General features: G+C 70.4%; 7 protein-coding genes across 13 annotated transcripts; 2 read left to right on the top strand and 5 right to left on the bottom strand.

Annotated features, from left to right (window-relative positions):
- Window positions 1-2,187: 2,187 nt before the first annotated feature.
- Window positions 2,188-6,661, top strand: PRRT3 (proline rich transmembrane protein 3). Its single transcript, XM_055806529.1, has 4 exons — window positions 2,188-2,283; window positions 2,987-4,133; window positions 4,219-4,359; window positions 4,800-6,661. The coding sequence occupies exons 2-4, from the start codon at window positions 3,005-3,007 to the stop codon at window positions 6,566-6,568; spliced, it is 3,039 nt and encodes a 1,012-aa protein (XP_055662504.1). The 5' UTR covers window positions 2,188-2,283; window positions 2,987-3,004; the 3' UTR covers window positions 6,569-6,661.
- A 129-nt stretch (window positions 6,662-6,790) lies between these two features.
- On the bottom strand, window positions 6,791-10,194 carry CRELD1 (cysteine rich with EGF like domains 1). Its single transcript, XM_055806531.1, has 10 exons — window positions 9,994-10,194; window positions 9,376-9,458; window positions 9,168-9,278; window positions 9,000-9,091; window positions 8,710-8,886; window positions 8,491-8,586; window positions 8,316-8,399; window positions 8,085-8,180; window positions 7,870-8,013; window positions 6,791-7,791 (listed from the first exon to the last, which is right to left on the bottom strand). Exons 1-10 carry the CDS (start codon window positions 10,177-10,179, stop codon window positions 7,571-7,573), a joined length of 1,290 nt encoding a protein of 429 aa, XP_055662506.1. The 5' UTR covers window positions 10,180-10,194; the 3' UTR covers window positions 6,791-7,570.
- A 769-nt stretch (window positions 10,195-10,963) lies between these two features.
- On the bottom strand, window positions 10,964-16,126 carry IL17RC (interleukin 17 receptor C). The gene is given in 20 exon segments (XM_055805198.1): window positions 10,964-11,442; window positions 11,444-11,574; window positions 12,025-12,063; window positions 12,144-12,239; window positions 12,367-12,424; window positions 12,494-12,562; window positions 12,641-12,753; window positions 12,864-12,909; window positions 12,982-13,032; window positions 13,111-13,295; window positions 13,406-13,460; window positions 13,625-13,684; window positions 13,900-14,039; window positions 14,201-14,245; window positions 14,315-14,426; window positions 14,620-14,987; window positions 15,075-15,096; window positions 15,174-15,325; window positions 15,328-15,719; window positions 16,116-16,126. Coding segments are annotated over 20 exon segments (2,604 nt in total). The 3' UTR covers window positions 10,964-10,983.
- Window positions 15,704-20,014, bottom strand: IL17RE (interleukin 17 receptor E). 3 transcript variants are annotated; one of them, XM_055805238.1, is made up of 16 exons: window positions 19,875-20,014; window positions 19,731-19,798; window positions 19,259-19,414; window positions 19,058-19,164; window positions 18,863-18,986; window positions 18,651-18,790; window positions 18,498-18,566; window positions 18,319-18,385; window positions 18,051-18,238; window positions 17,845-17,892; window positions 17,695-17,740; window positions 17,426-17,574; window positions 17,286-17,354; window positions 17,146-17,197; window positions 16,968-17,069; window positions 15,704-16,781 (listed from the first exon to the last, which is right to left on the bottom strand). In XM_055805238.1, the coding sequence occupies exons 1-16, from the start codon at window positions 20,012-20,014 to the stop codon at window positions 16,180-16,182; spliced, it is 2,127 nt and encodes a 708-aa protein (XP_055661213.1). In that variant the 3' UTR covers window positions 15,704-16,179. The 3 variants fall into 3 exon arrangements, with proteins under 3 accessions (XP_055661213.1, XP_055661214.1, XP_055661215.1); XM_055805239.1 differs by having other exon boundaries at window positions 19,783-19,798; window positions 19,875-19,993; XM_055805240.1 differs by lacking the exon at window positions 19,259-19,414.
- A 100-nt stretch (window positions 20,015-20,114) lies between these two features.
- On the bottom strand, window positions 20,115-21,439 carry JAGN1 (jagunal homolog 1). 2 transcript variants are annotated; one of them, XM_013303469.2, is made up of 3 exons: window positions 21,304-21,439; window positions 20,936-21,033; window positions 20,115-20,830 (listed from the first exon to the last, which is right to left on the bottom strand). In XM_013303469.2, the coding sequence occupies exons 2-3, from the start codon at window positions 21,022-21,024 to the stop codon at window positions 20,368-20,370; spliced, it is 552 nt and encodes a 183-aa protein (XP_013158923.1). In that variant the 5' UTR covers window positions 21,025-21,033; window positions 21,304-21,439; the 3' UTR covers window positions 20,115-20,367. The 2 variants fall into 2 exon arrangements, with proteins under 2 accessions (XP_013158923.1, XP_027649592.1); XM_027793791.1 differs by lacking the exon at window positions 21,304-21,439 and adding an exon at window positions 21,241-21,259.
- On the top strand, window positions 21,342-23,463 carry RPUSD3 (RNA pseudouridine synthase D3). Of its 3 annotated transcripts, none has more exons than XM_055805241.1 (9): window positions 21,342-21,528; window positions 21,994-22,080; window positions 22,167-22,211; window positions 22,275-22,371; window positions 22,448-22,555; window positions 22,633-22,717; window positions 22,785-22,911; window positions 22,994-23,133; window positions 23,215-23,463. In XM_055805241.1, the coding sequence occupies exons 1-9, from the start codon at window positions 21,342-21,344 to the stop codon at window positions 23,392-23,394; spliced, it is 1,056 nt and encodes a 351-aa protein (XP_055661216.1). In that variant the 3' UTR covers window positions 23,395-23,463. The 3 variants fall into 3 exon arrangements, with proteins under 3 accessions (XP_055661216.1, XP_055661217.1, XP_055661219.1); XM_055805242.1 differs by having other exon boundaries at window positions 22,633-22,714; XM_055805244.1 differs by having other exon boundaries at window positions 21,449-21,528; window positions 22,013-22,080.
- Window positions 23,464-23,798: 335 nt separating this feature from the next.
- On the bottom strand, window positions 23,799-27,878 carry TTLL3 (tubulin tyrosine ligase like 3). 2 transcript variants are annotated; one of them, XM_027793760.2, is made up of 11 exons: window positions 27,409-27,878; window positions 27,209-27,312; window positions 26,733-27,080; window positions 26,494-26,619; window positions 26,298-26,412; window positions 26,069-26,176; window positions 25,633-25,798; window positions 25,414-25,562; window positions 25,090-25,336; window positions 24,576-25,011; window positions 23,799-24,501 (listed from the first exon to the last, which is right to left on the bottom strand). In XM_027793760.2, exons 1-11 carry the CDS (start codon window positions 27,647-27,649, stop codon window positions 23,806-23,808), a joined length of 2,736 nt encoding a protein of 911 aa, XP_027649561.2. In that variant the 5' UTR covers window positions 27,650-27,878; the 3' UTR covers window positions 23,799-23,805. The 2 variants fall into 2 exon arrangements, with proteins under 2 accessions (XP_027649561.2, XP_027649555.2); XM_027793754.2 differs by having other exon boundaries at window positions 25,633-25,801.
- Between the last annotated feature and the right edge of the window lie 2 nt (window positions 27,879-27,880).

The raw sequence follows: 27,880 nt of genomic DNA on the forward strand, positions 1-27,880 counted from the left end.
ATGGCCCAGCCCCACGCCTGTTCCCACCTGGGGTCTCCTTCGGGGTTTTCACTGCCAGTGGGAGTGGCTGCCCCACTCTGGCCAGGATGCCAGCGACTGTCCCCAAGCCTTGCCAGATAAAGATGGAAGCGTGTGTGCTGCTGGCTCTGCCCCAGGGCTGAGGCTGGCATCCCCAGCTGGGACCAGCCTTCCCACAGCACCATGCTTGCACCCCAGAAGCAGGCGTCCTGTCTCCCAGCCCATACCCCCAGTGCCCACGGCCACCCCGCTCACCATCCGTCATCGCCGGTTCACTGCTAGAGCCAGCCATGCTGCCAGGCACGCGGGGCCTGGCGTGTGCGGTTTCTCCTGGCCTTTGCTGCCATGGGGCTGCCAGCACCTGTGTTTGTGGGGTCTCGTCCCACCCTTCACTGAAGGTCCCCAGGGAAGGTGCCGGGGGTGGTCCCTCTGGCAGCACAGCCAAGGAGCGCTGCAGAGGGCATGGGGCAGCACCGTAAAACATGCACGGTGGTCATGAAAAGGCGAAGCTGGGATGTTGGCGGGCACTTACTTGGGACAGTTTTCTCCTAAACTGGAATTTTGTCCTGCTTCCTTGGGGAACAGCCTGGAAGAAGGGGGAGAACAGTGGCCAAAAGCCAGTGAAACCCAGGTGGCTGTGGGCACAGGAGTATGAGAGCACAGGACACATCATCAGCACAGGCAGCAGCTGCAGCAGCATAGAGTGGGGCACTCGTCGCCCAGCAAGTCACCTGGCAGAGGACAAAACTGCTGGCAGCACCGGGGACATGGAGGTGGCTGCTGCACCCGTGCCTTGTACTAAAGGCACCCAACATCTGCAGAACATGGGGCACAGCTGGCTCCCCCCCCACGGCCCTGCTGCACACTCAGCACTGCGGCCACCCCATCCACAGCATGAGGCTGGCCGGCTTCATCGGTGCTCGGCACTGGCGGTGCCCAGCGCGGTGCAGGCTCACCGGCTGCCCCAGGCTCTGCCGCTGCCTGGCTCTCCCCTGGCGCGGCCTCCCCGGTGCTAATCCCCGGATTAGCTGCCTGCCCAGCCTGCTTTGTGTGGGCCGGCATGCCGGCATTGCCCAAATTCCCCAGCCCCTGGGCTCAGCTGGCTGCTGCAGCCACCCTGGTCCCAGTGCCTGCACCCAGCCCGGCCCAACCAGCCCGGCACCCAACCCGGAGCCCAGCAATGCCCCGTGCACCGGTGGTGAGCCCGGCCGGGCACGATGCCCCGGGGATGGAGAGGCTGCAGGAAGCAGGAGCGGGCCACTGTGTGCTGCTGCCAGCACTGTCCTGCCGTGGGGACTTGAGGTGCCACATGTGCCTGCTGGCCTGGGTGAGTGGAGAGCAATGGCAGCGACAGGGGTGTGCCAAGGCTGTGGCAGCTCAGGTACTGCCTGAGGGAGCTGGGGTGCAGGCAGAGAGCTGGGGTGCAGGCAGGGAGCCCGGGGTGCAGGCAGGGAGCCCAGGATGCAGGCAGGGAGCGGGGGAGCACACAGGGAGCCAGGGAGCAGGCAGGGAGCTGGGATGCAGGCAGGGAGCCGGCGGGCATCACTGTGCGGGACAGAGCCCTGAGCCGGTGTGACTTTGTGGCGCTGTGGCTGTGCCAAGGCCAGCCCAAGCCCTGGCAGGTGGGCAGTTCTCCAGCGAGACAATTAGCTGATTAGCTAATTACCTGCACCTTGGCAGGGCCCCATAGCCCCGCGGCTGCCAGGGTGCTTCGTGCCCCACGCAGGGTGGGAGGTGCGGGGCAGCCGGGTGCCAGGGCTACCCACAGGCCTCCCCGAGGACCTTGCTGGGGGGCCGGCAGCCGCCCCCCGCCCGCCGTGGGACAGGCACCAGCAGCAGCACCGCACCGGGGTGCCGCAGCTTCCCGGGGCGGGCTCTGCCTGCGCCGCCGGTCCGGTCCGCCCGCCCCTCCGGCAGCCAACCCGCCGCTGCCCCGCTGTGTCCTGCCCCGCGGGGACCGACCCGCAGGACCCGCCCCACCGGGGGACCCGGCGCCGGGAGTTCTCCCCGGCGGAGCCCCCTGGGGCCGTGCCCCCCGCGCCCCGCACCTGCGCCCCGTCCCCGTGCCCCGGCCCCGCACGGCGGCCCCAGCCGTGCCCGGGCGCCCCGCGCCCCCCCCCCCCCCCCCCCCCCCCGGTGCCGGGCGGGTTCCCGCGCGGGTGCCCGCGGCTCGGGGCGGCGCGTGACCGGCTGCCGCCGCCGCCCGCTCCGCCGCAGAGCCCGGCCCGCCCGCACCCGCACGGCACCGGCACCCGGCACCGGCAGGTCAGCGGGGGGGCTGCGGCCGGCACCGGCACCGGGGCCTCCCGGGCTGCAGCGGGCGGCGGGAGGGGGCTGGCCACACCGCGGCCCGGGCACCGAGCACCGAGCAGTGGGGGCGGCCCGGCGCGCTGCAGGCGAGATCCGCGGACTGCGGCGGCCGCACCGACCGCGCTCTGGTCCCGCACTGGCCGCGGCCCGGCTCCGTGCCGCGGCCCTGGCCCCGGTGCCGGCGGGGCTGAGCCGCCTGTGCGGCGGCGGTGGGGCGCGCCGGGCCCGGCATCCCCGCCGGGATGCAGCCGGGGACGCGCCAAGGTGAACGGTGCGCACCGGAGCGGTGCCGCCGGCGGCACCGACACCGGGGGGGGGCACCAGGGATGGAGCACCGGGGAGGGGACAGCGGGGATGCTGGGGGGAGGGAGCACTAAGCACCGCGGACCAGCGGCACTGGGAGCACCGGGTCAGGGACACCGCGGTGGGGACTGCCAGCACCGGGGACACTGGGAAGGGGAAGGCCAGGAATGGGGCCACTGGCACCGGGGACACCAGTGATGGGGACAGCTGGGAACAGGGCCCAGGGCCAGTCCAGCCGCTGGCTCTCTCCCCGGGCAGCGGGTTGCCGTGGGCACAGCAGCCCCGTGGCCGGTGGCATGTGCCCCCCGTGGGCAGCTGTGGCTGTCCCGGCTCACCAAGCCCACTGTCCCCCCAGGGCCGCGGGGTGCTCACCATGGCTGCAGCATGGCTCATCACCTGGGGGCTGCTCCTGGCCACCGGGGTCCCCACCAGGGCCCGGGGGATGCTGCCGGTGGGACTGTCCCCAGGTGGGACACTGCAGTGGGGCAGGGACCCCCTGCATCGCCCTGCCCAGGGACAGCGATGGCCGGGCCCACCCCCCACCTGGGAGGCGTCGGGGGAGCCGAGCGGCGCCGGGGCCCCCAGGACCGAGCGCTGGGGGGGCAGCAGCCCTGTGCGCTGGTCCCCACCGCTGCAGGCAGGGGATGCTGCCGGGACCCCCCTGGAGACAGAAACCACCACGGCAGGTGCTGGCACTGGGGCCTGGCAGGATAGCGGCACAGCCGTGGCCGTGGCAGAGGAGCCGCTCGTTGCATGGCGAGGACATGAGGCTGGAGGCCAGGACAGGCCCCGGGGGGGGACCTGGCCGCCCCCCAGCTCTGCACTGGGTACGCCGGGCCCTGAGGTGCCCATGGACACGGGGCCGGGCTCCCCAGGGCCACTGCAGGCAGGGCAGGGCCTGACCCCAGACAGACAGAGTGTCACCGGGCCAGCCAGCACCTCCAGTCCTCGACCCACCATGTCCACCATCGCCCTGACCTCCAGGCCGGCACCAGGGATGGCGACAGCAGACACCCACACAGGGGGACAGCCAGTGATGGAGGGACCCACAGCGGCCCCAGGCCTCCCACAGGGTACAGAGCTCACCCCAGCCAGCAGCCAGCCGGTCCCGCTGGGCACGGTCCCTGTCCCACACCCCACGGGCATGGGGCCAGCCCAGGGTCCCCATGCCAGCCCCAGCTCCATGCAGCCGGTGGGCAGACGAGGGGGACTGTGGGGGGCCCTCAGCCCGTCCCCAGCTCTGCCCAGCTCTGCCCCATGGCTGCCCCCTGAAGCACCATCCTGGGGGCTGGCTGAGCCCTGGACCCGGGTGCTCCCAGCCCACCAGCGCAGCACCCGCAGGGCCCCGCTCAGCCGCGCCACTGCCAGCCCCGGGAATGCAGCCCCTCGCACGGATCCCAAGCCAACGGGGCAGTGGGGACCCCAGCCCGCCCCAGGGGCTGCCCTCAGCCCTGTGCTGCCACCTGCCTCCAGCGCAGCCCCCCCTGGCACCCCCGGCACAGGTAGGCGCTGGCAGGGCATGGGGGACCCCTTGGCAGGGACCAAGCCCCTGAGGGTGCCAGCGCCTGGCTCTGCCCTCTCTCACAGGGCTGCTGCCCGAAGAGGACGTCGGCTCCCCGCAGCGGGTCCGGGGTGCCGTGGGCCCTGTGAGCACCCCAAATGCCACCAAGGCCACCCCATGGCCAATGGCGCATCCCGCCACAGGGACACCTGGGACCAGGCACACAGGTGATGCAGTCCAAGCCCATCCGTTCTGCAGGTGATGTGGGAGCCCATCCCTGGGGCATCAGGGCTGGCATGGGGGATGGCAGCTATCTTGGGCCACCCAGCTGGGACGCAGTGACACCTTCAATCAGGATTGTGCCCGGCGACAGCCCTAATCTACTCCTGCCCGCAGGGATTAGTGCTAAGTGCCAGGCGGGAGAGGGCTTCCCTGGGGGTCAGGGACGTGACTGGGGCCGTGCCACCCCCTGCACTGTGGGTCCTGACAGAGACCCCTGGGAGGTGCCGGTGGGCACAGCTCTGGCCAGCAAGGGGCATCCCCTCTGCGGTGCTGGGCTGCTGCAGCTGCTGCACCCCAGTCGGGAGGGGGGGAGGTGCAGGCAGGAGCTGGGTGCTACCAAGCCCCCCCACTCCCCACTGACCATCTCGCTCCTTCCTGCCCACAGACACCCTGGGGACACAGCCCCCTGCCCATGGCACCGTGGCCCCCTCAGCCACATGGCGACGGGCAGGGGCGACGCCACAGCCAGCACCCCAGCATCCATCCACACCACAGCCGCAGCCCAGCCACACTCCCCCGGTACCGGGGGCCAACGGGACGGGGCTGCGCTGGGCTGAGCTGCGGCGCCAGCTGGGCTTTGCCTGGGAGGCGCATGTCTACGGGGTGGCCGCCATCTTCCTGCTGCTGGCACTGGGCTGCCTGGCTGGGCTGGTGGGGGCAGCTGCCCTGCGTCCCCCCCACCTGCCCCACATTTTAGGGGCTCATGGGCTGCTGCTGGCTGTCTGCCTGCTGCGGGCCACCTTCCTGCTGCTGGACCCCTACGGGGCACGGGGCCGTCTGCCCCCTCGAGCCCTGCTGCTGCTCAGCACGGTCCCCTTTGCCCTGCTGCTCGGCACCTTCGCCCTCCTGCTCCAGCAGCTCCAGCGCCTGACCCAGCTCCAGCTGCTGCCAGCCCAGCTCCGGGGGCTGCCGGCACTGGGGGCTGCAGCTGCGCTGCAGAGCGCGGTGCTGGGGACCGCCGACCTGCTCCCACCCTGGCTGGGCCCCACCACCGGGTTGGGGCTGCAGGTGCTGGGCTGTGGGGCTGGGGCCCTGCTGCTGCTGGCGGGGCTCTGGGGATGCTGGCAGGTGCTGCGGGTACCCCAGGAGGGGCTGGGGGGCAGCGGGAGGCCGGGGCCACGGCAGGGGGCCCTGGCACTGCTGGCGGCGGCGGTGGCAGGGCTGCCAGTCTGCGGGCTGCAGCTCTACAGCACCCTGTGGCTGCGAGAGGTCCTGGGGCCCCCCGGGCGCTTCTCCCGGCCCGGCTGGGTGGCACAGCTCTGGCTGCGGGTCGGCGAGCTGGGCACGGCGCTGGCACTGCTGATGGCCGCCGCCGAGCCGTTGTGCTGCCAGTGCTGCCACCGGAGCCCCACCAGCCATTCCTGCTGGGCCAAGGTGCTGCGGTACTTCTGTGCCGGCCGCAAAGCTGAGGCGCCCGAGTACCCCAACAACTGCTACGACTGGGCCGCTGGCAGCACCGGCAGCACTGGCGGCACCAGCCTGGAGCGGGCACCGGCCAACGACATCTCCAAGAACCTCATTCGCAACCCGGCGGAGCAGCTGCCCCTGCGGGCGCTCAAGGACAGCAATGAGGCCTGGGCAGCTTCTGCCGGGATGCCAGGGCTCAGCCCCAAGTGCCCCAACGTGCTGGCCGCCCGCTCCTGCACCACCTTTGAGCAGGGCTCGTCCCCCTCACTGGGGGAGCTGGCCTTCCGCCCGCCGTCCCCCATCGACCTGCGCCGCAGCATCGACCAGGCGCTCTGCCGCCGGCACCTCCTGCACGACAGCCTCTTTGGCCGGCCCCGCCGTGGCTCCGGCACCTCGCTCCACAGTTCCCTGGCCCCCGCTGAGAGCCCCGGCTTGGGGCACATGGTGCGGTGCAGCTCACTGACAGAGCTGCCTGGCCCCCGGCAGCCCCCCGGCACCGTCACCATCACCGTCACCGCCTCGGCCAGCTCGCTGGAGAGCAGCTCGCTGAAGATCAGCTGGAACCCCTGGCACCACGGGCTCTCCTCACCTGACAGCCTGCCCCTGGACGAGGCACCCAGCCGGGCCCCCCTCCTGGTGCCCGCCGGACCCCCCAGCTGGGAGCGTGAGGGCCCCCGCAGCTTCCCGGCCCTTGGCAAGGCACCGGTGGACGCCCGCAGCCTCTCCAGCGACACCATCGAGCTCTGAGCTGGGGCAACGTGAGGATGGGCAGAGACTGGGGGGTGCAGGGGGACGAGCCCAGTGTGGGGGTCCAATTCTGCACCCCTGGGGGGCCGGGCAGGAGGGGCCAGCTCCATTTGTGCCAAACCAGAGAAATAAAAAGTTTATGTGGGGAGGAAATGGCCCCGTTGGTGTGCAGTGGCAGCGGCGGGCGGCAGCACCCCCAGCACCCCCTGCAAGTAGCCGAGCTGGGTGTGCAGAGCTTTATTTCCTGAGATATGGACACACGTACAGATGAGCACACCCCGACGGACAAACCACGGAACAAATGAAACGGCCACGCTCATGCATCCGGCAGGGCCCCCCCGCCGGCATGGCACCCCACGAGCAGTGGGGGGGCCCTGACCCCCTGCCCTGTGGGAGCCCTGGCCCCGCCAGCCTGGGAGGGGAGAGATGGGCTCTGCCCAGGGAACATGGGGAGGAGAGGTCGGGGGGACAGGGGCAGCTCTCCCAGCCTCTCGGCTTCGGGTGGGGGGAGACCTGTCCCCCGCTGCCCCATTGGGAACAGTCTCATGGGGGGGAGACACAAGGTCCCACAGGACCAGCAGCCTGGGGACACTCACCTGACAGGCAGCACGGCCAAGCTCTGCCAGCATCCCCGCCCCAGCACCTGGTGGTGCCAGAGCACCCCAACCTGCCCCCGTGCCCTCCCACCTGCCATAGTGCCAGGCCTCTCCTCCAGAGCACGAGGGGCTGGGGGCAGCATGCTGTGCCCCTCCCCCCCAGTGCCACACTGCCTGGCACCACCGCTCAGGCTGGAGGTGGCTGTGTGGGAGCCCCCGGGGATCAGGGAGCCCCAGCTCATTCTGCAGCGGGGGGTGGAACCCTACGCTAATGAGGGGCTGGGGGACACATGCAGGGCACAGCACTGCGTGCAGGAACTGGTCTTGGCAGCCAGCACCTGCTGGGGGGGCCCCCCGCACCACAGGCTGAACCTGCCCCCCCAGCCCGCAGCCGGCAGCCCCAGAGCTATCTGCCCTTCATGAAGCCATCGAGGACACGGTCGCTGCGGTCAGAGAGCCAGTAGCCGGCCATGGCAGCCACAGCGCCAATGAAGATGGCGGTGAAGACCATGTCACCCTTGGCAGCCAGTGTGGCGAGGGCGCAGATCATCACGCCAAAGAACATCTGCTGCAGCACCACCACCTCATCCTCTGTCACGTCATCAAAGAAGCCCTTCTCTGGGGCATCTGCAAGGACAATGCTCGTGGGGGGGCACAGCTGAGTGGGCAGAGCCCCTTGCCACCCCCCGCTGTGTCAGGCCATACCGGGGGGCTTGTCCTCCACGCACTGCCCATCCCGGCGGACATGGCCACGGGCACAGACGCAGCGGTAGCTGCCCTCTGTGTTCTCGCACACCTCCTGCACTCCTGTACACACCGGCTCCTCGGCGCTGGCACACTCATCCACATCTAGGGGGGAGGCAGGGCTCAGGCAGGAGGAGGGGGCAGAGCCGCCCCCCCAGCTCGCGGGATGCACTCACCCAGGCACTTGGCTCCATCTCGCCAATAGCCCTTATTGCATTTCTTGCAGCGAGCCGGCCCAGCGCCCATGCAGCCAATGCAAGCCGTGGAGCAGTCTGTCGTGGGGAGAGGAGCCGGGGTCGCTGCCGGAGCCCCCTCCCACCCCAGCCGGCAGCAGCCCAGGCCATGGGGGATGGCCCCAAGGCGGGGGGAGCCACCCATGCAGCACCCCCCCCACACCTCCCCCTGACCTCGGCACTCGTAGGAGCCCTCCGTGTTGACGCAGAACTGGTTAGCTCGGCAGTGCGCCATCTCTGTGCCACACTCGTCGATGTCTGGGGGGGAAGCGGGGGGGCGGCCCTGTTGAGCCCCAGCTCCTGGGACACAGTTCCCCGCAGCCCTGAGCTCGCCCACTGTGGCGCTCACCGATGCAGTGGTGCTCGTGCAGCACCCAGCCCCTCTTGCAGCGAAGGCAGCTGGAGTCCTCCGGCCCCGTGCAGCGCCCACAGGCCCGGTAGCACTCTGGGGGCAAGGCAGAGCAGGTGTGGGCACAGGCAGGGGGGAGCTGCCTGCACCAGGGCAGCACCGGGCCGGACCCCCGGCAGCACAGCCCCCCCCCCCCCGCCAGGCTGGACTCCCACCTACCGGCACATATGAGGTGGCTCTTGTTCCGTGAGGCCTCGTAGTAGCCATCACCACACTCGGCACAGAAGGGGCCACCATAGCCTGGGCTGCAGACGCAAAGACCAGTGCCACGGCGTGTGCCGTCACCATCACATCGTCCATTGCCGCTGCAGGGCTGCCGGGGCCCACCGGCACAGGCTGCATGGGGAGAGATCAGCCGGCTGGCAGCTGGGGCAGGGGGCAGCATGCTGGGGGGGCCCATCCAGCCCGGGCAGTGCCGCCAGCACCTGGCTCATGCCACAGCTACTCACGCCTGCAGTCAGGGCCGTAGGTGCCGGGTGGGCAGCAGAGTGCCAGCTGGTCCATGCACAGCCATTGGAAGAAGTCGGGGTGCTGCTGCCGCCTGGGGAGCAGGGGGGACACAGTGCTCAGCCCCCTGCCAACCCCCTGTCCCATCACGTCTCCGTCCCCAGACTCACTCATGGAACCACCACCGCTCCACGTGCTCCTCGCTCCGCTCCAGCAGCTGGTGGCAGGCGAAGTCTGAGGGGGCGCAGACGCCCTCCAGCACCTCCAGCAGACGGGTCTCGCTGCAGGGATAGAGGGGTCAGCATGGGGACATGTCACCCGGGGGCAGCTGGGCCCCCACAGGCACCCCACCTCCTGAACCAGCTTGGGAGCACCCACCTGTGCTGGTACTTGGCCAGCTTCTCCTCCTCCCAGGCGGTGTTGCCCCCACCAAAACCCTCGTGCTCCGTCCGCTCCAGGCCCTGGGCACATGGCGGGGGGGGGGGGCAGTGCAGGCGTGGGACCCCCCCCCCCGATAACACCCCCTCCCCATAGGGACCCCTCAGACTGTGCCACCCTCCTCCAGCCAGGGGCGAGTCCCCCCAGGGACCTGCCACCCCAGAGCCCAGCTTCTCCCCGCCCCGGGGACCCCTCCCCTCCCTAGGGATGCTCTGAGTGCCCTCCCCTCGCCATCGGCCTGCACAGGCCACCCCCTTTCCCGGGCCCCTGTCGCCTCCTTGCTCCCCTGGCCTGTGCCCCCACCCAGCCACGACACCCCACCCAGCACCCCCTTTGTCCCTGCTCACCCATCACCCCCAAACTGTCACCCTGCGCTGGGCCACCTCGGCACTGTAGGTCGGACCCCCCCCACCTGTCACCCCTGGGCCCCTCCCCACCCCACTGGTCCCCGCCTCCCCCCACAGCAGGGGCTGTCATCCATACACCCCACGGGCCCGCCACCCCCCACATGTCCCCCCGTGATGCGCAGCCCCCGCCCCCGGCCCCCTCGCCCCGCACCCTGCTGAAGCTGTCGGCGAGGCCGCGGCAGGCTCGGCACGGCTCGGCCCCGTCCCACTCCGGGTCGGGGTCCGGGTGGGCGCAGGCGACCGCCAGCAGGGCCCCCCCGAGGAGGGCAGCCCCCAGCAGGGCCCAGCCCCGCCGGGCCGGCAGCAGCGCGGCCGCCGGGCGCCGCCGCGGCCCCATCCTCCCTCCGCCCGCCCCGCCCCGCCCCGCCCCGCCCCTCCGGCACCACGTGGGCGGTGCCCGCTGACTCAGCGCCCGCCGCCCCCGCCAATGGCCGCGGGCCCGCCGCTGGCTGCCCCCGCTCCCAGCCAACCCGCGCCGCCCGCCGCGCCCCGCCTCCCCGCGTCTTAAAGGGGCCGAGGCCAAGGGCAGTCGTAGGGGGGAGTGCGGGTGGGCTGTGCTGGGTGCCCCCGCACGCAGCGGGAGCGGCTCCACGGGGCGCACCAGCCCCGCTACCGCCTGGTCTGGGCGAGGCCCGACGCGGCTCAGCTGCTCCCCATCACCCTCCCAGCCAAACACTCCAGGTCACTTTCCCCCTCCGGCTACACTGGCCCAGTTCCCCTCAAACTGGCCCAGTTCCTGCTCATCCCCCCCAGACTGGTCCGGTTTCCCCCCAGATCCCCTGAACTGGTCCAGTTCTTCTCCAGATCCCCCCAAACTGATCTAGTGCCCTCTCACACTCTCCCTGAACTGGCCCAGTTCCCCCTCATCCCACCCAAAATGGTCCAGTTCCCTCTCACACCGCCCCCCAAACTGGCCCAGTTCGCCCCCAAACCAACCCAGTTCCCTCTAATCCCCCCTGAACTGGTCCAGCTCCATCTCACAGCCCCCCAAACTGGCCCAGTTCCTCCTCACCCCGCAACCAGCCCAGACCCACCTTCCTGCCTGCACGCCCCCCACTTACCTCCCCATCACTGCTCCCCAGTCCACCCCCATCCCTGCCCACCAGGGACTGGACTCATGCTCAGCAAAGGCACCATCACTTTATTCCCCCACTGCCCGCTGCAGCCCCTCGGCCACTGCCACCACGTATGGCTCTGGCCACCAGCCCCGCCGTTGCCGTGGTCCCGCCAGCGCCCGCAGGAAAGCCCCCGTCTCGCTGGGCAGTGCAAAGGCAGGGGCTGTCTGCAGCGCTGGCGGCACCACCGGCACCGAGGCCTCCAGCCGGGCCACCACATAGTGCCCACTGCCCACCACCAGTGCTGGCATGGCGCAGGACAGAGCTGCTGCGAACACCTCGCAAGGCGCGACAGTGGGGGCTTCATCGGGGCCGGCACCATGGCTGGGACCGGGGCTGGGGCCACTGGCCCCGGCCCTGGCATCCCACTCGTGTGTGGCAGCCACAGCCGCCGGGGTGAGGAGGAGTATGATGGTGTCACCGTCACACAGGGCCCGGTGGTGCTGGGCATGCAACCAGGGCAGTGGCCCCCACGTCGCTACCCCCGCTGCCACCTCCCGGTGCTGCCACCACTGCCAGCCCCAGTGGGCGCAGGGCTGCCATCAAAGCACACGCTGCCCGCTCTGCTGCCGGCTCCACCGCGTGCACCAGCAGCGCCCGCCGGCCTTGCAGCGGGCCTGGGGGGCATTGTCAGTGCCCAAACGCCCCTGGGCACCCTGTACCCACCCTATGGAGCAGCCATGGTGGGAGGCAGGCTGGGGCGGCCGCCCACGAAGTGGGGGCCACCCACTGGCTCTGTCTCCCAACCACTGCAGCACCCCTTGTGCCCCAGCTAAGGAACAGCCACGGTGGGAAGCAGGCCCAGACAAACACTGATGCCGGACTCACCCCCTGCTCGCCCCTCCACCCCCTTACCCACCCGAAGGGACAGCCAGGGGTGAGGTGGGTTGGGATCCTCCCCAGTAAGATTCCCACCCTCTGCTCTGTCCCCCTACATCCCTACCCACCCTGTGGGGCAGCCACCATGTAGGAAGCAAGCAGGGACCAGCCCTGATGTGGGACTGACCCTTGCGGGGAAGGCATGGACATCCCTGCGCCCCCAGACCCCAGGCTTGCCTCACACTCACCCTCAGAGCCGTAGCCAGCCCTCAGGGACTTCAGCCAGCCTGCAGGGAGGAGAGGCAGTGAGGTGGGCTCCTGGGGGGGGTGTCCCACTGGGCACAGCCCCCAGGTGGGGTCTGCTCACCTTTCACATCTTCTTTCTTCAGCAGGAGCAGGAGCAGGAGGCAGGCGGCTCCCAGCAGCACCCCCATCCACGCCAGGGCCCAGCGGGCACGCAGGTCTGCCAGGTTGGGGTCAGTGTCCACCAAGGCCCCCCCCGGCGCCTGCCCAGTGGCTCCAGGGGGTGGGTGCTCTCCCTCAGCCCCACACCAGCCCCCCTCTCTCCAGGCACAGCTGGGGACACTCACACTTGTGCAGGGGACAGGCCCAGAGCACGACCCCGGTGCTGTTCTTGCTGTGCCAGATCTGTGGGCATGGGGGCATGTCACACACTGCCTGGTCCTTGCCCGCTGCCCGCTGGCTGCCCGCACTGACCTGCCTGCACTGCCCAGCCGCCACGTCCCGCTGCAGCTCCCGCTCCAGCAGACCAGGGTGTCCCGCTCCCTGCAACATCGGCAGGGGGTGAGCCAGCTGTGCCGCCAGTGCTGCTGCCACCAGGACACAAGGCTCCCTGTTCCTTACCGTGCTGGTGAAGCTCGCGAGGGGCGTGCAGGCGCCCTGCTCCAGGACACACAGCGAGGTGTTCCCACCAGGCTCCAGCAGCAGGAGGTCATCAGGGCGGCCAGGCAGCGCTCCTACGGATGTATCAGGGGGCTGTAGGGTGGCAAGGGGAGGCCAGGGAGGGCTCACCCCCCCCAGCCAGACCCTCAGGCTACCCCTGCCCTCCCACCCCAGCAGTACTCACGGTCCCTCAGGCACTGGATCAGCTGGACCTGTCCACTGCTCCACACCTGCCCCAAAGAGTGGATTAACAGTGCCTGGGTCTGCCCATGGGGCAGCCACGGGGCAGAGGGGTGTCCTACCTGCACACAGAGGTTGGGGTGCGGCCGCAGCCCTCCAAAGTCCTGGGGTCCCTGTGGGCAGAAGTGATGCTCCATCAGTGCCACTCACATCCCCCCATGCTTCTGGCACCCCACGGAGCCCCCACTCACCTGCCCCACGTTGGGCTGCTGCAAGCCAGGCAAGGCTTGGCAGGGCCCGGCGGGCACCAGTTGCCAACAGGGCACCAGCTCGGCCGGGAGGTCGCAGGGCGCCGAGAGGGAGCAGGTCAGCACCTGCCCCACAGCATGCAGGACCAGCTGGCTGCGTGCCCACAGCCGCTCCCAGGCCTCAGTGTCTGCAGTGGCACCAGGAGAGGGGGTGTCACCCTATGTGGTGTCCCCTTGGGTCCCCTTGTGTCCCAGCGACCCCATGCCCCAGCCCACCCCAGCCCCACAGCATGGGTACCGTGGGAGAAGGGGCACAGGGTGGCCCGCAGTGAGTCCTGTGTTTCTGGCCAGACCTGGTGGGGAGGAAGAGAGAGAAGAAGAAGGATTTGGGGTGTCCATGCTGTGACTGTGACCCAGCTAGCCCCTTGGCAATGCCAGAGGGGGACACACAGTGCCCAGAGCCCCTCTGCTTTGGCAGCAGTCCTGCCACCCCCATGGTGTCTGGCTGGGCACCCACCTGCAGGCAGAGGCAGGGCAGCACCTCCTCGGCTGGCAGGCTGTAGTTCATGGGGCTGCTCTGTCACCGGCAACCAGATGTGGGTCACCCCGTGGCAAATTGCCCTTTGGCAGGGTCACCCAGCTCAGAGGTACCCGCTTCCAGGGGACCCTCTCCCAGCCCCCTGCCTGTAACACAGACACGGCTTCTCGGGGAGGGGGGCGGGGGGGGGGGGGGGGGGGGCAGTGGCCAGAGCCTGGCCAGGGTGGGAGGTCGGGAAAGTGGTTCATACTCACTGCGGTCACTGCACGCCCTGGCCCACTGGTGCTGTGGCTCTGGTTGTGGTAGAGCCGGAGGGTGTAGCTGTGCCCCACAGCGGCCCCCTGCACCTCCACGACCACTTCCTTCGGCCCCGGGGAGATGCGCAGCCTAGGCACTGCGCCGGAGGTGGCTCAGGGTACCCAGCATGGCAGCACAGGCCATGGCCCCTGGGGGCCACCCTCTCCCCTGGCATCCACTGCCCAGCTCTGCCCCGCAGACATGCGCCAAGGTGGGGGGACCCTGGCACGGCCACAGCTGGGGAACACCAGCACCTACCTTGGCACTGGGGGACGGCAGCCTGTGCCTTAGGCCACGAGCAGTCTGTGGGGACAGGGGGTCAGTGAACGCAGGGGGATGTGGCTGCTGCGGCGCTGCATGCCGGGGGCTCACCTGGCACCCGCTGCCACTGGCTCAGCCTCTGGCGGCCGTGCGAATTGGTGTACGCTGTGACGTGGAGCTCGGAGCCCAGCGGCGCCTCGAAGCACCGGAAGGTCACCCAGCCCTGGGCAGGAAAACCACCACTGCGCTGTGGCAAGGCACCAGCACTGCCAGCACCCATCTCCCTGGGGCACGGGGAACAGGACCACCGCGCCATGGAGATGTGCTGGTGCCAGCACCCACATCCCCAAGTACTGCAGTCCATGGAGACTGCTGGTGCCAGGGACACCCTTCCCTGACACCCCACATCTATGTACCAGGGGTCGGCCAGGCAGTGAGGGTGCCAGGGGTGCCTGGACCTCCACGGCCACACAGCGGGAGGAAGTGTACGTGTGTCCGGAGAGCAGCAGCAGCGCAGTGATGTTGGGCTGGGATGAGGCGGCCCCATCCACCGGTGACCACTGTCCACCCTCGCCACCATCCTGTGCCCGGGGGATGCCAGACGGCGAGGGGCGGCGGGGCTGGCCGCTGGAGCCAGGTGGCAGGGCCAGGCGCAGGCGTGCCTCCAGGCAGGGTGAGCAGGCCGTGGGCCCGGCACAGCGCAGCGCTGGCTCCAGCCGCAGCCCAGACAGGGACAGCCCATGCCCGGGCCCTGGTGGCTCCGTCCCGCACAGCACGTCGGTGTCTGGTGGGGGGGGGGGGAGATGGATGGTGGATGGGGGCCCCATGCCCCGGGCGGGCCGGGGTCCGTGGCAGTGGCGGGGGCACTTACCCAGAAGGCGGCAGGCGAGGCCCTGGGACGAGGCGGGGGTGAGGCCGGTGGCGGTGTCAGGGGACCCGGTGGCCCACGTGCCCGCAACACCAAACCCACCTGGGAGCAAGCCAGGGCGTCGTGGGGGGCCCCGCGCTCACCCGCCACCCCGGCCACCAGCAGCAGCAGCAGCAGCAGCCGCCCTAGGGCACCCATGGCGGGGCCGGGGCCGTGGGGTGCCCCGGCCCCACGCCGGCCACTCCCGACGCTCCCGCTCCCGGCTCCGCGGGCCCCGCCGCCGCCGCCAGCTCCCGCTTCCTGCTCCGATCCCGGACACCCGGGTCCTAGCGCGGCACCGACCGCCCCGGGGTGGGGCCTCCCCGCTCCCGCACCGGCCCGCGGGCGGCCCCTGCCTCGGCGCTGCCGAGAGGGCTCGGGGCTGCCCCGCGGTGCGGACACGGTGACCGGCCCGGCCCGGCCCGGCCGCGGGGAGCCGGGGGTGGGGCTCGATGCCGGGACAAGGGTGAGCCCTGCCCGCCCCGTCCTCGGACGCCCCGTCCTCGGACCCGCCGTCCCGCACGGGGCCGCCGGGCGGCCGCCACCCGCAGCAGGGCACCAGCCGAGCCCCGCACAGCACACAGACGGCGGGGCAGGGTGAAACGGAACCTTTATTGCTCCCAGCCCGGCCCGGGTCCTGCGGCCAGAGGCAGCAAGGGGCAGGGCCATGCTGTGCCCGGCCGCCCCAGCCCCCCTCGCTCCGGGCAGGGCAGGGACCTCCCCTCCACCACCGCTCAGCTCCTTCCAGCCGGCCCCTCGCCCGGCTGCGGCATCCCAAGGGGCTTCCCGGGGTCCCGGCTCTCCACTGGAAGAGGTTCCTGTGTGGAAATAAAGCTGCCCCCGGCCCGGGGACAGCACGTCCGCTCCCGGCCCCGGCAGCACATCCCACGGCTGGGGCCAGCCCTGCTGGGGCCCCACCGTGCGGCACCCCCGGGCACCCCTCCTGCCACCGCGGCTGGCACCTGGCCAAGCCCTACACCTCCGCTACAGGACCCCCGCCCTCACCGGGGGGCCATGCCCAGCCCCACTGGCCCCGCAGCAACACCCAGCTCAGCCCCAGCATGGGCACTCAGGTGCCAGCTGCCACCCCGGGGGGTCGAGCTGGGGGGGTGCCCTCCCCAGCCCCCTCCTCCAGCAGCCGGTGCAGGAGCCCCCCTGCTCTGCCCCAGCGGCGGGGAACCGGGGGGCTGCCCCGCAGGGCACCCAGCAGCCCAGGCAGCTGCCGGGGCAGGCGGTAGGTGGGCAGGGGTCGGAGTGGCCTGGGGACATCGCGGGGGCTGCAGAGATGGCTGAAGTAGGCCAGCACCCACCCGCCACCATGTCCCGCCACCCCCAGCTCCCCGTGCAGGCAGGCCATGGCCGCCCCGAAGATGTCGTGGGCATCGCCAGCGGTCCCACCGGCTGCCCCGACCCGCCACCGGCGGAAAAGCCGGGCACTGCCCCGGCTCCAGAGAAGGAGGACAGTGCCGTGCTGGCGGCCCACGCGGCCCCGCTGGGCGTAGAGCCATGGCAGGGTGCCTGCCTGCCCCAAGCCACCTGCTTCCCACAGGTCCAGGTGCACGTCGCAGCCCAGCCCCGCACGCAGGCGCTCGGCCAGTGCGCACACCAGGCCCAGGTGCTCCTCCGAGTCCGGGGAGTACAGCAGCAGCACGGGGCGCCCGCCCAGGCCACCTGCGGGATGGAGGGGACAGCAGTGACAGCCCTGCCCCGAGCCCCCCTGGCACTCCCTAGGGACATCCTGGCATCCCCCAAGGGCATCCAAGCATCCGCTGCACGAGCCGGGGAGCTGGCACCCCAGCCCCGAGGCCACCATGCCCACTTCCCACTGGTCCCACAGCCCCCTGGGGTGCCCCTCACCATCAGCCGGCCTCCAGGTGCCGCGGCAGTTGAGAAGCAGCACAGTCACCACCAGCCCCAGCACCAGTGCCAGGCCCAGCAGCCCAAAGTGCCTGCGGGAGACTGGGAGAGGGGCAGTGAGGGGTGGGTCTCTGTCCGCCACCTCCACCCGCCATGCCCCCCCCAGACCTCCACTCACCATCAGGACAGAGCAGCTGCTTCCGAGCAAAGCGCACATCTGAGCGCCACACCTGGGGAAGGGGTTAAGTGAGGGGGGGCCATGTTGGGGTGTCCCCCCCAGCCGTGCAAGTGCTGGTGCCAGCACAGAGGTCACCTTACCAGCACGCAGCTGCCCAGGACCTGCACTGGCAGCAGCAGTGCCAGCTCCCCCGGGGCAGAGCCCTCCGACTGCAAAGCACAAGGACAGAGTCACCACGCGTGGGTGCCCCCCATGTTGCCCCCAGCCCTGTGCTGCTCACCTGTGTGACGGTGTAGAGTGGGGCCTCAGCCTCACACTGCCCACTCCGGCGCTGGCAGAGGGCTGCGCTGAAGGCTGTGGGGATGCTGGAGGTGAGGTGCAGGCGCAACTGCAGCCCCCAAATGCTCACTGAAACGTTCCAGGCGGTCTCTGCAGTCACCAGAGAGGGGGAGGGGCAGGTTTGAAGGATGCCCAAGGGGACAAGGGGTGCAAGGGTCCTCAGGGCAGAGCTGTGGTCAGCCCAGGGGTGCCCCAGCTCACAGGGCTCACCTGGCTGGTGGGGACACTCTACATGGCTGCTGTTCCTGTAGGAGAACTGGGGGGAGCGGGGATCAGCAGAGGGGGTGGGTGAGCCACCATCGCCCATAGCTGCCCCCCATCCCCTTCCCAGACAGTGCCCACCCACCCCTGGAGGCTTACCCGGAAGCAGAGCTGGGGGTGTACATCCACCTTGTCCAGTGTATATGCCTGGAATGAGCAGAGAGCATGTCACTGTCCCTGACCCACACAGCCCACGGGCACCCCAGCACCCACCCGCCACCCTTGGGGGACCTGGGGTCCAGCAGATGCCACAGGCAGGGACATGGCCCTGCACCCAGTGGCACCTCAGGACTGGGACCCTTCACCTGCTCCTCCTCACTGGCTGTGGAGTTGGGGATGTCATGGCAGGGCGCAGTCTCAGCCGCCACATCTCTCCAGCACAGGGTGGCCCGCGGGTGTAGGGGGCAGCTGGTGCTCAGCACCATCGCCATCTGGTCCTTGCTGCTGGCACTGTAGTCGTGGAAGCGCACTGAGGACCACAGCTCGGGGCCATCTGCAGGACACCAGTCAGCAGGGCTGGGGGCCCAGCTGGGGGACCCCTGGGACCTGGCTCCCTTGCCCGCGGGCACTCACAGGCGGCTGGCTGGTCACGGAAGGGGCAGCGCTTGCTGCGTGGGCTGTCGTGGTGTGGGTAAGAGGCCTAGGGGAGCAGAGTGGGGCAGTCACGGTGGGGTGTGCGCCCACCCATCCTGCCTGCCCTCACTGCAGGGGAAAAGACAGGGGCCCAGCAGTCACAGGGGAGGACGACGCACCTCGATACACAGGCAGGGCACCAGGAACTCATACGGCAGCGAGACGCGGCTGCCCCCCAGCACCAGCACCTGCAGGCACAGAGGCAGCATCAGCTGGCAGGGAGCATGGCCCCCAGCCCGGGATGGGAGTTGGGGGGAAACCGGAGCCATTACCTGCTGGTGGAAGGGCCGGGGCAGCTCCTCGCACTCCAGGGCCAGCTGGTGGCACAGCCGCACCATCAGGGCAGGGCCTTCGGGCACCCACACCTCGATGGCCCGTGCCTCGGGGACCCAGGCATGGTTGAAGACGGGCCCTGCAGAGCAGGCAGGGGTCAGCCAGCGCCGGTGTCCCCCCCGGACATCCCCGGGGTCCCTCCCAGCCTCACCGGGCAGCTCAGCAGTGACCAGACAGCGACGGCTGAGGGCCAAACCTCGGTCAGGGATGGTGCGCAGGGACACCAGGACCTGCTGCCCACTCTCCGCCGGGAAGCAGTCGAACTGCACCTGCCACTGTGGGGAGCAGGGGGTCAGTGGGACACCCACAACCCCGGTGCCCAGCCCGCGGTCCACCCCAGACTCACCGGTGAGCTGCGCGGTGCCCGGTGCCGCCGCCACACCTGCAGCCAGCCCGCCCGGTTGGAGCCCAGCTCCAGGAAGTTGAGCTGCAGCCCACGGACACCGCTGAGCTCTGCGAGAAACCAGCGTGGGATGCTGACACGGGTGGGAGGGCGAGGCGTTCCCCCACGCCCGGGGGTGCCCGGTCCCCCCGCCCCGGCCCGTACCTGCGGCGGGGAGTGCCAGGCGCACCCGCAGGCAGGGCCGGCACGGCTGCGCGGGCAGGCACAGGCGGGCCCCGCTCAGCGCCAGGGCGGGTGGCTCCAGCGGGGGCCCGGGCCGGGCCGGGCGGCGGCAGCGGGGGCGGCTCAGCGTGCTGTCGGCTGCCGGGGGAGAGCAGAGGGGCGGCCGTGCGCCGGGGGTTCCGCCTGCCGGAGCTCCGGCGGACATCGGAAGGGGGGGAACCCCGGGGACCGGCAGCCCTCGGGAAGGGGGGGAAGAGCCCCGCGGACCGGGAGCCCTCGGGAAGGGGGGAAGAGCCCCGCGGACCGGGAGCCCTCGGGAAGGGGCAAGAGCCCCGCGGACCGGGAGCCCTCGGGGACCGGGAGCCCTCGGAAAGGAGAAGAGCCCCGGTGATCGGGTGACCCCTCCCGCCCTCCAGGACCCAGCAGCGGCGAGAGCCCTGCCATCCCGCCGTACCCTGCAGAGCCCGGGAGCCCCGCGCTCGCCGCCCGGCCCCGCCGCTACTCACCGGTGGCCCGGCACTCCTGCAAGCAAAGAGACGGGGGTGAGCCTGGCGCCGCCCGCCCCCCGCCCGGTCCCCCCCACCTCCCCGGCGCTCACGAAGTTGGCGGAGACCCGGAAGCGGGTGACGGCGGCCCCGACCCACGGCAGCAGCAGCGCGGCGGCGGCGAGCAGCACCGGGCGCCCCATGGCCGAGCCGCCGCCGCTCCCCGCCCCGCCCCGGGCCGGCCCCGCCGCATTCCTCCGCCGGCACGTGCGGCCCCGCCGCGCCACCCCCCCCCCCCCCCGCCGCTCCCCCGCCCCACTGCCGGGCGGCGCTTCCTGCGGCGCGGACACGCGTGGGAGCGCGGGGCATGCTTTATTTACACAGAGCAAGACACGGAGGAAGGGGCACCGCACCCCAGGGACCTTCCACGGCCCGGGAGCCACCTCAGCCCCGGGGTCTCCCCCCCCCCGGCATGCGAGCCCGGTGCCATGGCGTGGCTCAGACACACACGTTGGTCCCCGGAGACCCTCACCAGAGCTGCGCCAGCGCTGCCCCACAGGGCCCGGCTGCAGAGCTCCAGCCCTCATGGAGCCCACCCATCCCCGCTCATTTCTTCTTCTTCTCCTGCGTGCTGGTAAACCAGGAGTCCAGCAGCTTCTTGCTGTAGTAGAGCTGCCAGCCATGCACCTGGGCAGCCACCACCACCACCAGGTACATGACAGAGACGGCTGAGAAGCCGAAGATGAAGCGGTAAGCTTTGCCATGGCGGTAGAGCTGCTGCGCCATGGGGAACATCTCCATGGCCCCGTAGATGAGAGGAGCCACAGAGAAGAGGCCGGTGCTGATCATGGAGAGTACCAGGTAGCTGATGTTGTTTCGGGGGAAGGACAGGAGGCCCAGGAGGGAGGGCAGGATGCTGAGCAGGTAGGGGTACTCCCACTGGTAGGGCATGGCCACCTGGTCGTGGGGCAGCAGCTTGAGGTGCCCTACACACATCTGGGCCAGCAGCAGCAGCCAGATGCCCACATGCGTGTAGATCAGTTTCTTGATCTCTGTCTTGAGGGCCACGCTGCGGAAAGAGCACAGGGCTGTCAGGGCCTGTTGGGGGGGAACGCGGGCCATCCTTGGAGCCCTGGGGGAGGCCGCGGGGGCCCCGCAGTGGCGGGACACCTACCTCATCTGGTAGTGAGAGGCCACGCGCTCACGGTGCTGGAAGTCGCTGCCATCGGTGCCGGCAGCGCGGGGACCCCCGCGGGAGGCCATGGCACTATCCTGGGGAGGCACAACGTGAGGCGAGAGCAGGCCTCCCCCGACGTTCCCTGCGGGAGGCCCGCCTGCAGCCGCAAGCTGAAGCCCCCCGGGGAGCCTCCCCGGGCCTCCCCTCCCGCAGTGACAGACCACCGTGACAGCCGCGGAACTCCCTTCCCGTGACTGCCCTGCGCCCGCCCGACCCCCCGGGGCAGGCTCCCGGGCACCCACGCAGGTGACACCCCCGGGGCCCCCTCCCCGCCGGCCCGGTCCGCCGCGGGCGCCGCACCCCACCTGCTAGCGGGACGCTCTGCCTACACTTCCGCCTATCTATGGTCGCGACCGCCGGCTCTGAAAGCCTGGGTGGCCGCTCTGCGCTCCCGGAGGCCCGGCTCTATGGCCGCGGCGGCCGGCTCCCCCCTTGGTGCCGCCTGCGCGCAGGCGCAGCGCCGCCATGGCGGGCGGGGGCACGGCTGGGCGCGTGCTGGCGCGCGCGGGACAGGGGGCGCGCGCCGCGGGGTCAGCGGGGCGTGGGAGCGCGCGCGTGGGGCGCGAGGAGGCGGGGGGGGTTGGGGTGGCGGCACGCGGGGGCGCGCGTTCGTGGGGCCGCGGGGGCGCGCACGCGTGTGCATACGGGGCGCACGTCCCGGGGTGCGCGTGGGCACGCACACGCGTGGGTGCGGGCGGCTTGCGGGGTTGTGCACTTGTGGGGCCAGGGAGGTTATGGGATGCGTGGGGGAGGGGAACAGGCGTGGGGCGCGCGTGCGTGAGCTGGGGGGTCTGGGGGAGCATGAGGGTGCGGTGACAGCTGCAGGGGTGCACGGGGGGGGGCAGGGTGGTGGGGTGGGGGCCAGATCTGGGGACACGTGTAGGGCAGTGGGGACGCACAGGGTGGGGAACAGGGTAGGTAGCCTTGGGGGAGGGGGAATGTCCCACGCGGGTAGGTGGCTGGGGGAGGGTCCCACGCCACCCGTGCCCCCACAGCCCACTGCACTCGCCGCAGGTGGGGGCGGCCGCTGGGTGCCGAGGGGACGCTGGGGCTGCTGGAGGACGCCGTGGTGCACCGGGAAGGTACCGGGGGTGTGGGGGGGGACAGGACACGCTGGAGGGGGCAGCAGCAGGGGGGGCTGCACCCTGACCAGATGTCCCCTCACCAGGAGCCCTGCTGGCGCTGAGCAAGCCCCCTGGCCTGCCCGTCCTGGGTGAGTGTGGGATATGAGGGGCCAGGCGGGGGGGGCCCAGCAGGCACTGACCCCCCTCTGCAGGGTGCCCTGGGGAGCTGAGCCTGGCGGCACTGCTGCCGGCGCTGCGACGGCGCCTGGGCCTCCACGCTGAGCTCCACGTGGTGAAGGCTCCCGCCAGGTAGGGCTGAGGGGTGCTGCGGGGGTCAGGGGGTGCCTGCCCCTCCCCCAGGCCTCAAAGCTCCCATATCCTGCAGGGAGTGTTCTGGCCTTGTCCTCCTGTCCAGCTGCCACCGCACCACTGAGCAGCTCCAGCAGTTCTTTACTGACGCCCGCCGGAGGGGCCAGTACCCTGCCACGTACCGGTGAGTCCCCGGGACCCCGCTGTGCCAGGGCAGTGGGACCCATCCCCTCCTCACCCCCCCTCCCCTCCTCCCCGCAGTGCTGTCACCGTGGGAGTCCCAGCAGAGGTGGAGGGCGAGATCCGCACCGGGCTGTGCTGGCAGCAGCAGGGTGACACCGCCGTGGTAAGGGGGTGCTGGGGGGTAGCCTGGGGGGGTGCCCCGCGGGGTGCTGAGGCCTGTGCTGCCGCAGGTGGTGCCAGTGCCGGCCCCAGGGCGCCGCAGCCTGGCCAGGAAGGAGGTGAAGAGCACCCTGACCCGCTACCGGGTGCTGGGCACCGCGGGGGGCTGTGCCCTCCTCCAGCTCCAGCCCAAGACAGGTGAGTGACCACCCAACACCCACCACCTGCAACCCCACCACCAGCATGATCCCACCACACTGCCCCCTCCATGCCTCCCCAGCCTTCCCGGAGCAGCTCCAGGTGCACCTGACGCTGCTGCTGTGTCCAGCGCTGGGCGACCATGAGCACTCGTCCCGTGTGGGCAGGGTGCTGGGGGTGCCCTTCCTCCTGCCCCCCACAGCCACTCCGCCCCACACACAGGTACGTGGCCAGGGTGGGTGCTGGGGGCGGCTCAGCACGACCCCCGGGGTCCCTGCTGAGCTGCCTCCTGCCCTGCTGCAGGTGCTGGACGAGGAGCTGCTGCACCGGCTGGGGCTGTCCCTGCAGCAGCTCCGCAGCCTTCCACTCCACCTGCACCTGCAGCAGCTGGCACTGCCCCAGGGCCCGCTCTGTGCCCCTCCGCCACCCCCATTCCTGCGCACCCTGCGCCGCCTGGGGCTGCCTGGGCATCAGGAGCCCTAGCACCTGCAGGGGAACCCCATCCCCACCCTGCTTCTCTGTGCTACCCCATTAAAGCCCCACCTGCCACCACTGTGGCTCAGCGCCCATTTCTTTCCTTGGCACACAAGGGACACATTGCCCCTGTCCCCACGGCATCGCTGGGGGCACCAGCCCCTCCAAGCAGAGCCAGCGACAGCAGTGCTGCCACCACCCCCTGTGCCTGACCTGGTTCCCAGCGCTGGGGCACAGCCGTATCACCACTGCTGGGGCTTGGCTCTGTCTGGCAGGCACAACCGCAGGCAGGCGGGAGCGGAGGCACCGGTTCCTGCCTGCTCTCTGCCACCAGCAGCCCCGGTTCCTGCCCACAGCCCTGGCGCGGTGCAGCCCCAGCTGTGCCCTGCCACGCAGGGAGGGGCAGACCCAGATTCAATGTCACAGACGTTTATTGCAGCCCCCACGGAGGGTGGGCTGTGTGCCCCGACCCAGCGATGGGGTCTGGCTGAGGTGGGGGCGAGCTGGTGCTGCTGCACTGCTCCAGCTGTGAGGCACAGGGTGCTGTGTGGTGCGCTCCTGGATGGCCTTCAGTGTCACAGCTCTTCTGTGTCCCCCCTGGGAGCTGCTGCACGCCCCCTCCCTGCAGCAGGGCTTGGGTGGCACGGGGTCCAGATGCCAGGTGCCAGCTTGGGTGGGTGTCATACCCCGGCGGGAGGGGAGGAGGGGAGCTGGCCTGTGGGTCCCCAGGAGCTGGCTGGGGGCTCCCCGGGGTGGTGGGATGGGGACCCTGGCCAGGGGATGGACACTTGAGCTGCAGCAGAGCTGCCTGGGGTGGCCCGAGCAGGCAGCTGAGCTGCAGCAGCTCCCGGCACAGCAGCGTGGGGACTGCAGGGGTGCTGGGCGGGCAGAGCCAGTGGGGCAGCGGCGGTTCCATCGCCCCAGGGGAACCAGCTTCTCCCACGCTGCTGCTGGGTGGGGAACCTGGCTGGCTCTGCCCCAGGGGCTGGGGGGCACGATGGGCTGGTGGGCAGCAGGTGCAGCAGTGGGGGGCTTGCCTTGGGATTGGGGCTTCCTCAGAGAGTGACCTTCCACCGTCAGCTTCAGCCCCACGGCCAGAGGCCTGGGCATGACCGCCTGTGGGGGGACATGGGTGGGAGTGGGGGCTCTGTGCCTGCAAGAGGCCTGCCCCCCAGCCCTCCCCAGCCTACCTCCTTGTAGATCAGCTCAAAGGCCCCAGTGGGGCAGGTGGGGTTGTCCTTGCGGTCAAGCACCACGCGCAGCGTGTCCCGCTGGACATTGGCGCAGAGTCGGCTGGTCACGACTGAGGAGGGGGCCATGGTGGGACTGACGTTGATCTCCAGCAGCCAAGGCTGGTAATCTTCCCCAAAGGCAAAGTCAGCCCCATAGAGCTCGAAGCTGCCCTTGCGGGACCGTACGAGGTCTCGGGTGCTGCGCAGGGTGCCCACCACTGCCGCCTTCATGCCGGGCACCATCACCTGGTGCCAGACATCTGCCTGCCCAACCTGTGCCAAGTACGCCTGGAACTGCCGGCTGGACCAGATCCGGTCAGGGGGCAGCTGGGGGTGCTGGCTCCGCACTGACTTGAACTGCTTCTGGATGGAGACATTGCAGAGGTGCCGGGCGCTGGGGTGGGGAGAGCGGGGCTGTGTCAGTGGGGTACCAGGGCACTGGGGTGTGGGTGCCAGGGCAGGGGGCACTCACGGGTCCAGGCGGCGCAGGGAGAAGGGCTGGGAACAGAAGCGCAGGTAGCTCTCTCGGTAGAACCAGACAGTCAGTGGGTTCCAGTTGGTCACCAGGAACCATTGCCGGATGTCGAATTTGGTGCCGAAGATGAGCAGCAGCCGCTCCACGTACTTCTGCACCACCCAGCTACCCACCCGTGCTGAGGGTGCTCTACAGCCCCCCGCCAGCTCCAGCACCTCCTCCAGCCGTGCTGTGCAGATGATGCCTGGGGACATGGTGACGGTGGGGGCCCTGCACTTAGAAGGGAGCCTGTGCCCCACCCCCAGCTCCTCCTGGCCTTACCTCTGCCGCAGGATTTGGCACCAGGCTTGAGGATCCAGACGTTGCGGTCACCCTCCATGCCAAACTGGGGCAGTTGCTCTGCCAGGCAGCACAGCAGGGCCCGGCACTGCTCCCGCTGCGCCTCACTCAGCACCAGCCTGGCCCCCAAGCTGCGGGGGGGCATGGGGGGCTCAGCGCTGGTGCCACCACACTGTCCCCCCCATCCTGCTCAGCACTCACTGCACCACGTGGTAGTAGTCCCGCAGGAAGCGGTCCCAGTCGGCGTCCGTCATGCGGGGAGCTGAGGGGTCCCAGTCGATGTCCTGGTGCCCCAGGCTGGCCAGGTGCTGCCTGCAGACCTGCAGGGCCTCCTCCACCAGCTGGGGGGGCAGGAGGGACCCCGACCCTGCTGTGGATGGTACGGGGTGAGGGACATGGCTCCTGGCGACCTGCTGTGCCACCCTCAGGGCCAAAGCACAGAGCCTTACCATGGAGATGGGTGGTTGTGGGTGCATGGGGACGGGTGGGGGGTGAGGCAGAGCACCAGTAAGGTTGGCTGGCCTCAGGGTGCAGGGGGAGTCCCAAGCCACAGCCCCAAGCAGAAGCTCAGCCCCCAGACATGTCCTTGACCCTGAACTCCCCATTGTTCCCCTCAGGTGCAGCTCCACACACTCACCTGGCCCCTCGCCAGCTTTCAGGGGCTGCTCTGTCCCCTCCGGCACATCCCCAGCCCTCTCCAGGGCCACTCTGAGCAGGCTGCGAGCTGCTGTCAAGCGGAAATCCTCTGCAAGGTAGGGGGGCATCATCCCACCCCAGTCCCGCACAGGACACAGGGGGACCAGGAGCATGGGGTGGGGGGACAGGAGGGCAACAGCCCTGGGGGGCTGTGCCAGCCCCAAGCTCACCGATGAAGGCTTGCCGCTCATCTGCAGCCCCCAGCCGGTAGCACCGGGGGAAGAAGGTGTCAGGGTCAGCTTGGTCGAACCAGGGCAGGTTTCGCAGGTTTTGACACAGCCCCTCCTGTTTGGAGAAAGGTAGCAGCCCCCGCTGGACCCCACCAGCCCTATTGCATCCCCCTCCCCAGGGGCTCCAAGCTCTCACCTTGGTGGTGAAGGCGCCTACCCCAGCATAGTGGTTCACCACCTGGTCCTGCCGCAGCAGCCGGCAGTCAGTGCTGCAGCGGCTGGTCCAGATGAAGTTCGGCACCTGGTCCCGCACCAGGCAGGACTGTGGGAGGGAGGGAGCTGGGGTGAGGCACAGAGCCTCCATCCCACCCTCAGCCCCTGCGCCAGGGGGTCCCAGAGGAAGGGTGCTGGGGGCTGCAGCAGAGCTCAGCTAACCATGAGGTCATGGATGCCATCAGGGTCCTCATCCCACTGCTCTTCCTCCTCCTCTTCCTCCTCCTCATTGGGTGGCCATGAGAAGCTCAGGGGCCCTGGGGTCCCCAGCAAAGGCTGTGCCTCATGGCATGGTGACCCCAGCTGCAGGTCCAGCACTGCCTCCCCCTGCTCAGCACCATCACTGCCTTCATCCTCCTCCTGCAGCCGCCTCTCCTGGCTGCCATGCTGCTGCTCTGGGCAGCTGCCCACCCTGCCCGTGCTGGGGAGCTTCCTCTCTACCCAGCCCCGGGCCCGCAGCAGGCTGCGCATGACGGGGTACGGGCCCTGCACTGTGAAGATCTTCTTCTCCTGGGGAGAGACCAGAGAGCTCAGCCTGCCCACCCCTGGTCCCTCCAGCTCAGCTCTTACACCTGAGCCACAAATGCAATAAATGTAAGTGCATGGCATCTTGGGGGGTGTGAAATCAGGCCCCTCACCTTGATGGCCCTCTCCACGCGCAGCCTGGCCCTCTTGAACTGATCAGGGTTGAGCAAGGGGTGGTGGCAGCTACGGTGGCCAGTGGTGGTGGCTGTTGCCTGCCCTGTGAGGCCAGTCCGTGACGCCAGCCCTGGCTGAGCCCGCTGACCCCAGGTTCCCAGCCCCACAGGGTGGGCAGGGAGGGGGAGCACGTGCCTACCTGCCTGCCTCTGCCTAACCGAGCTGGTGGTCCCCGACATGGCCTTCGCTGGCCTGCCAAGCTTCATGCTGGTGTCCCGGCTGCACTGCACAGGCCCTGGGATGCCCTGCTGTGCCCTTGTGCCCAGCCTGGCAGGCCAGGGGACAGCCGGGATGTCTTCTGCTCCAGCAACAGCCCCCCTAGCTGAGCGCTGACCCCAGCCATGGGCGCGGCGTGCCCGGGGCTGCTCTCTCTGTGGCATGGTCCCACGGCAGCCTGAGGGTGAGGGGGAACCCAGGGTGACTCTGCCTCCCCCGGGCACCAAGTGAGTTCCCTGTTCCTCACCCTGCTGGGAGCTGAGGTGAGGGTCCAGTGCAGAATGCAGCCCCCCCAATACCAGCACTGCTATGGCAACCACTGCACTGGCTCCACTGCTCCGAAGGGGGGAACAAACACCAGACCCCCAGTGCCACGGGTGCAGCCCCGCCGTGCC

The sequence above is a fragment of the Falco peregrinus genome, chromosome 5 (assembly GCF_023634155.1).
Source record: "Falco peregrinus isolate bFalPer1 chromosome 5, bFalPer1.pri, whole genome shotgun sequence".
NCBI classification, from domain to species: Eukaryota; Metazoa; Chordata; class Aves; order Falconiformes; family Falconidae; genus Falco; species Falco peregrinus.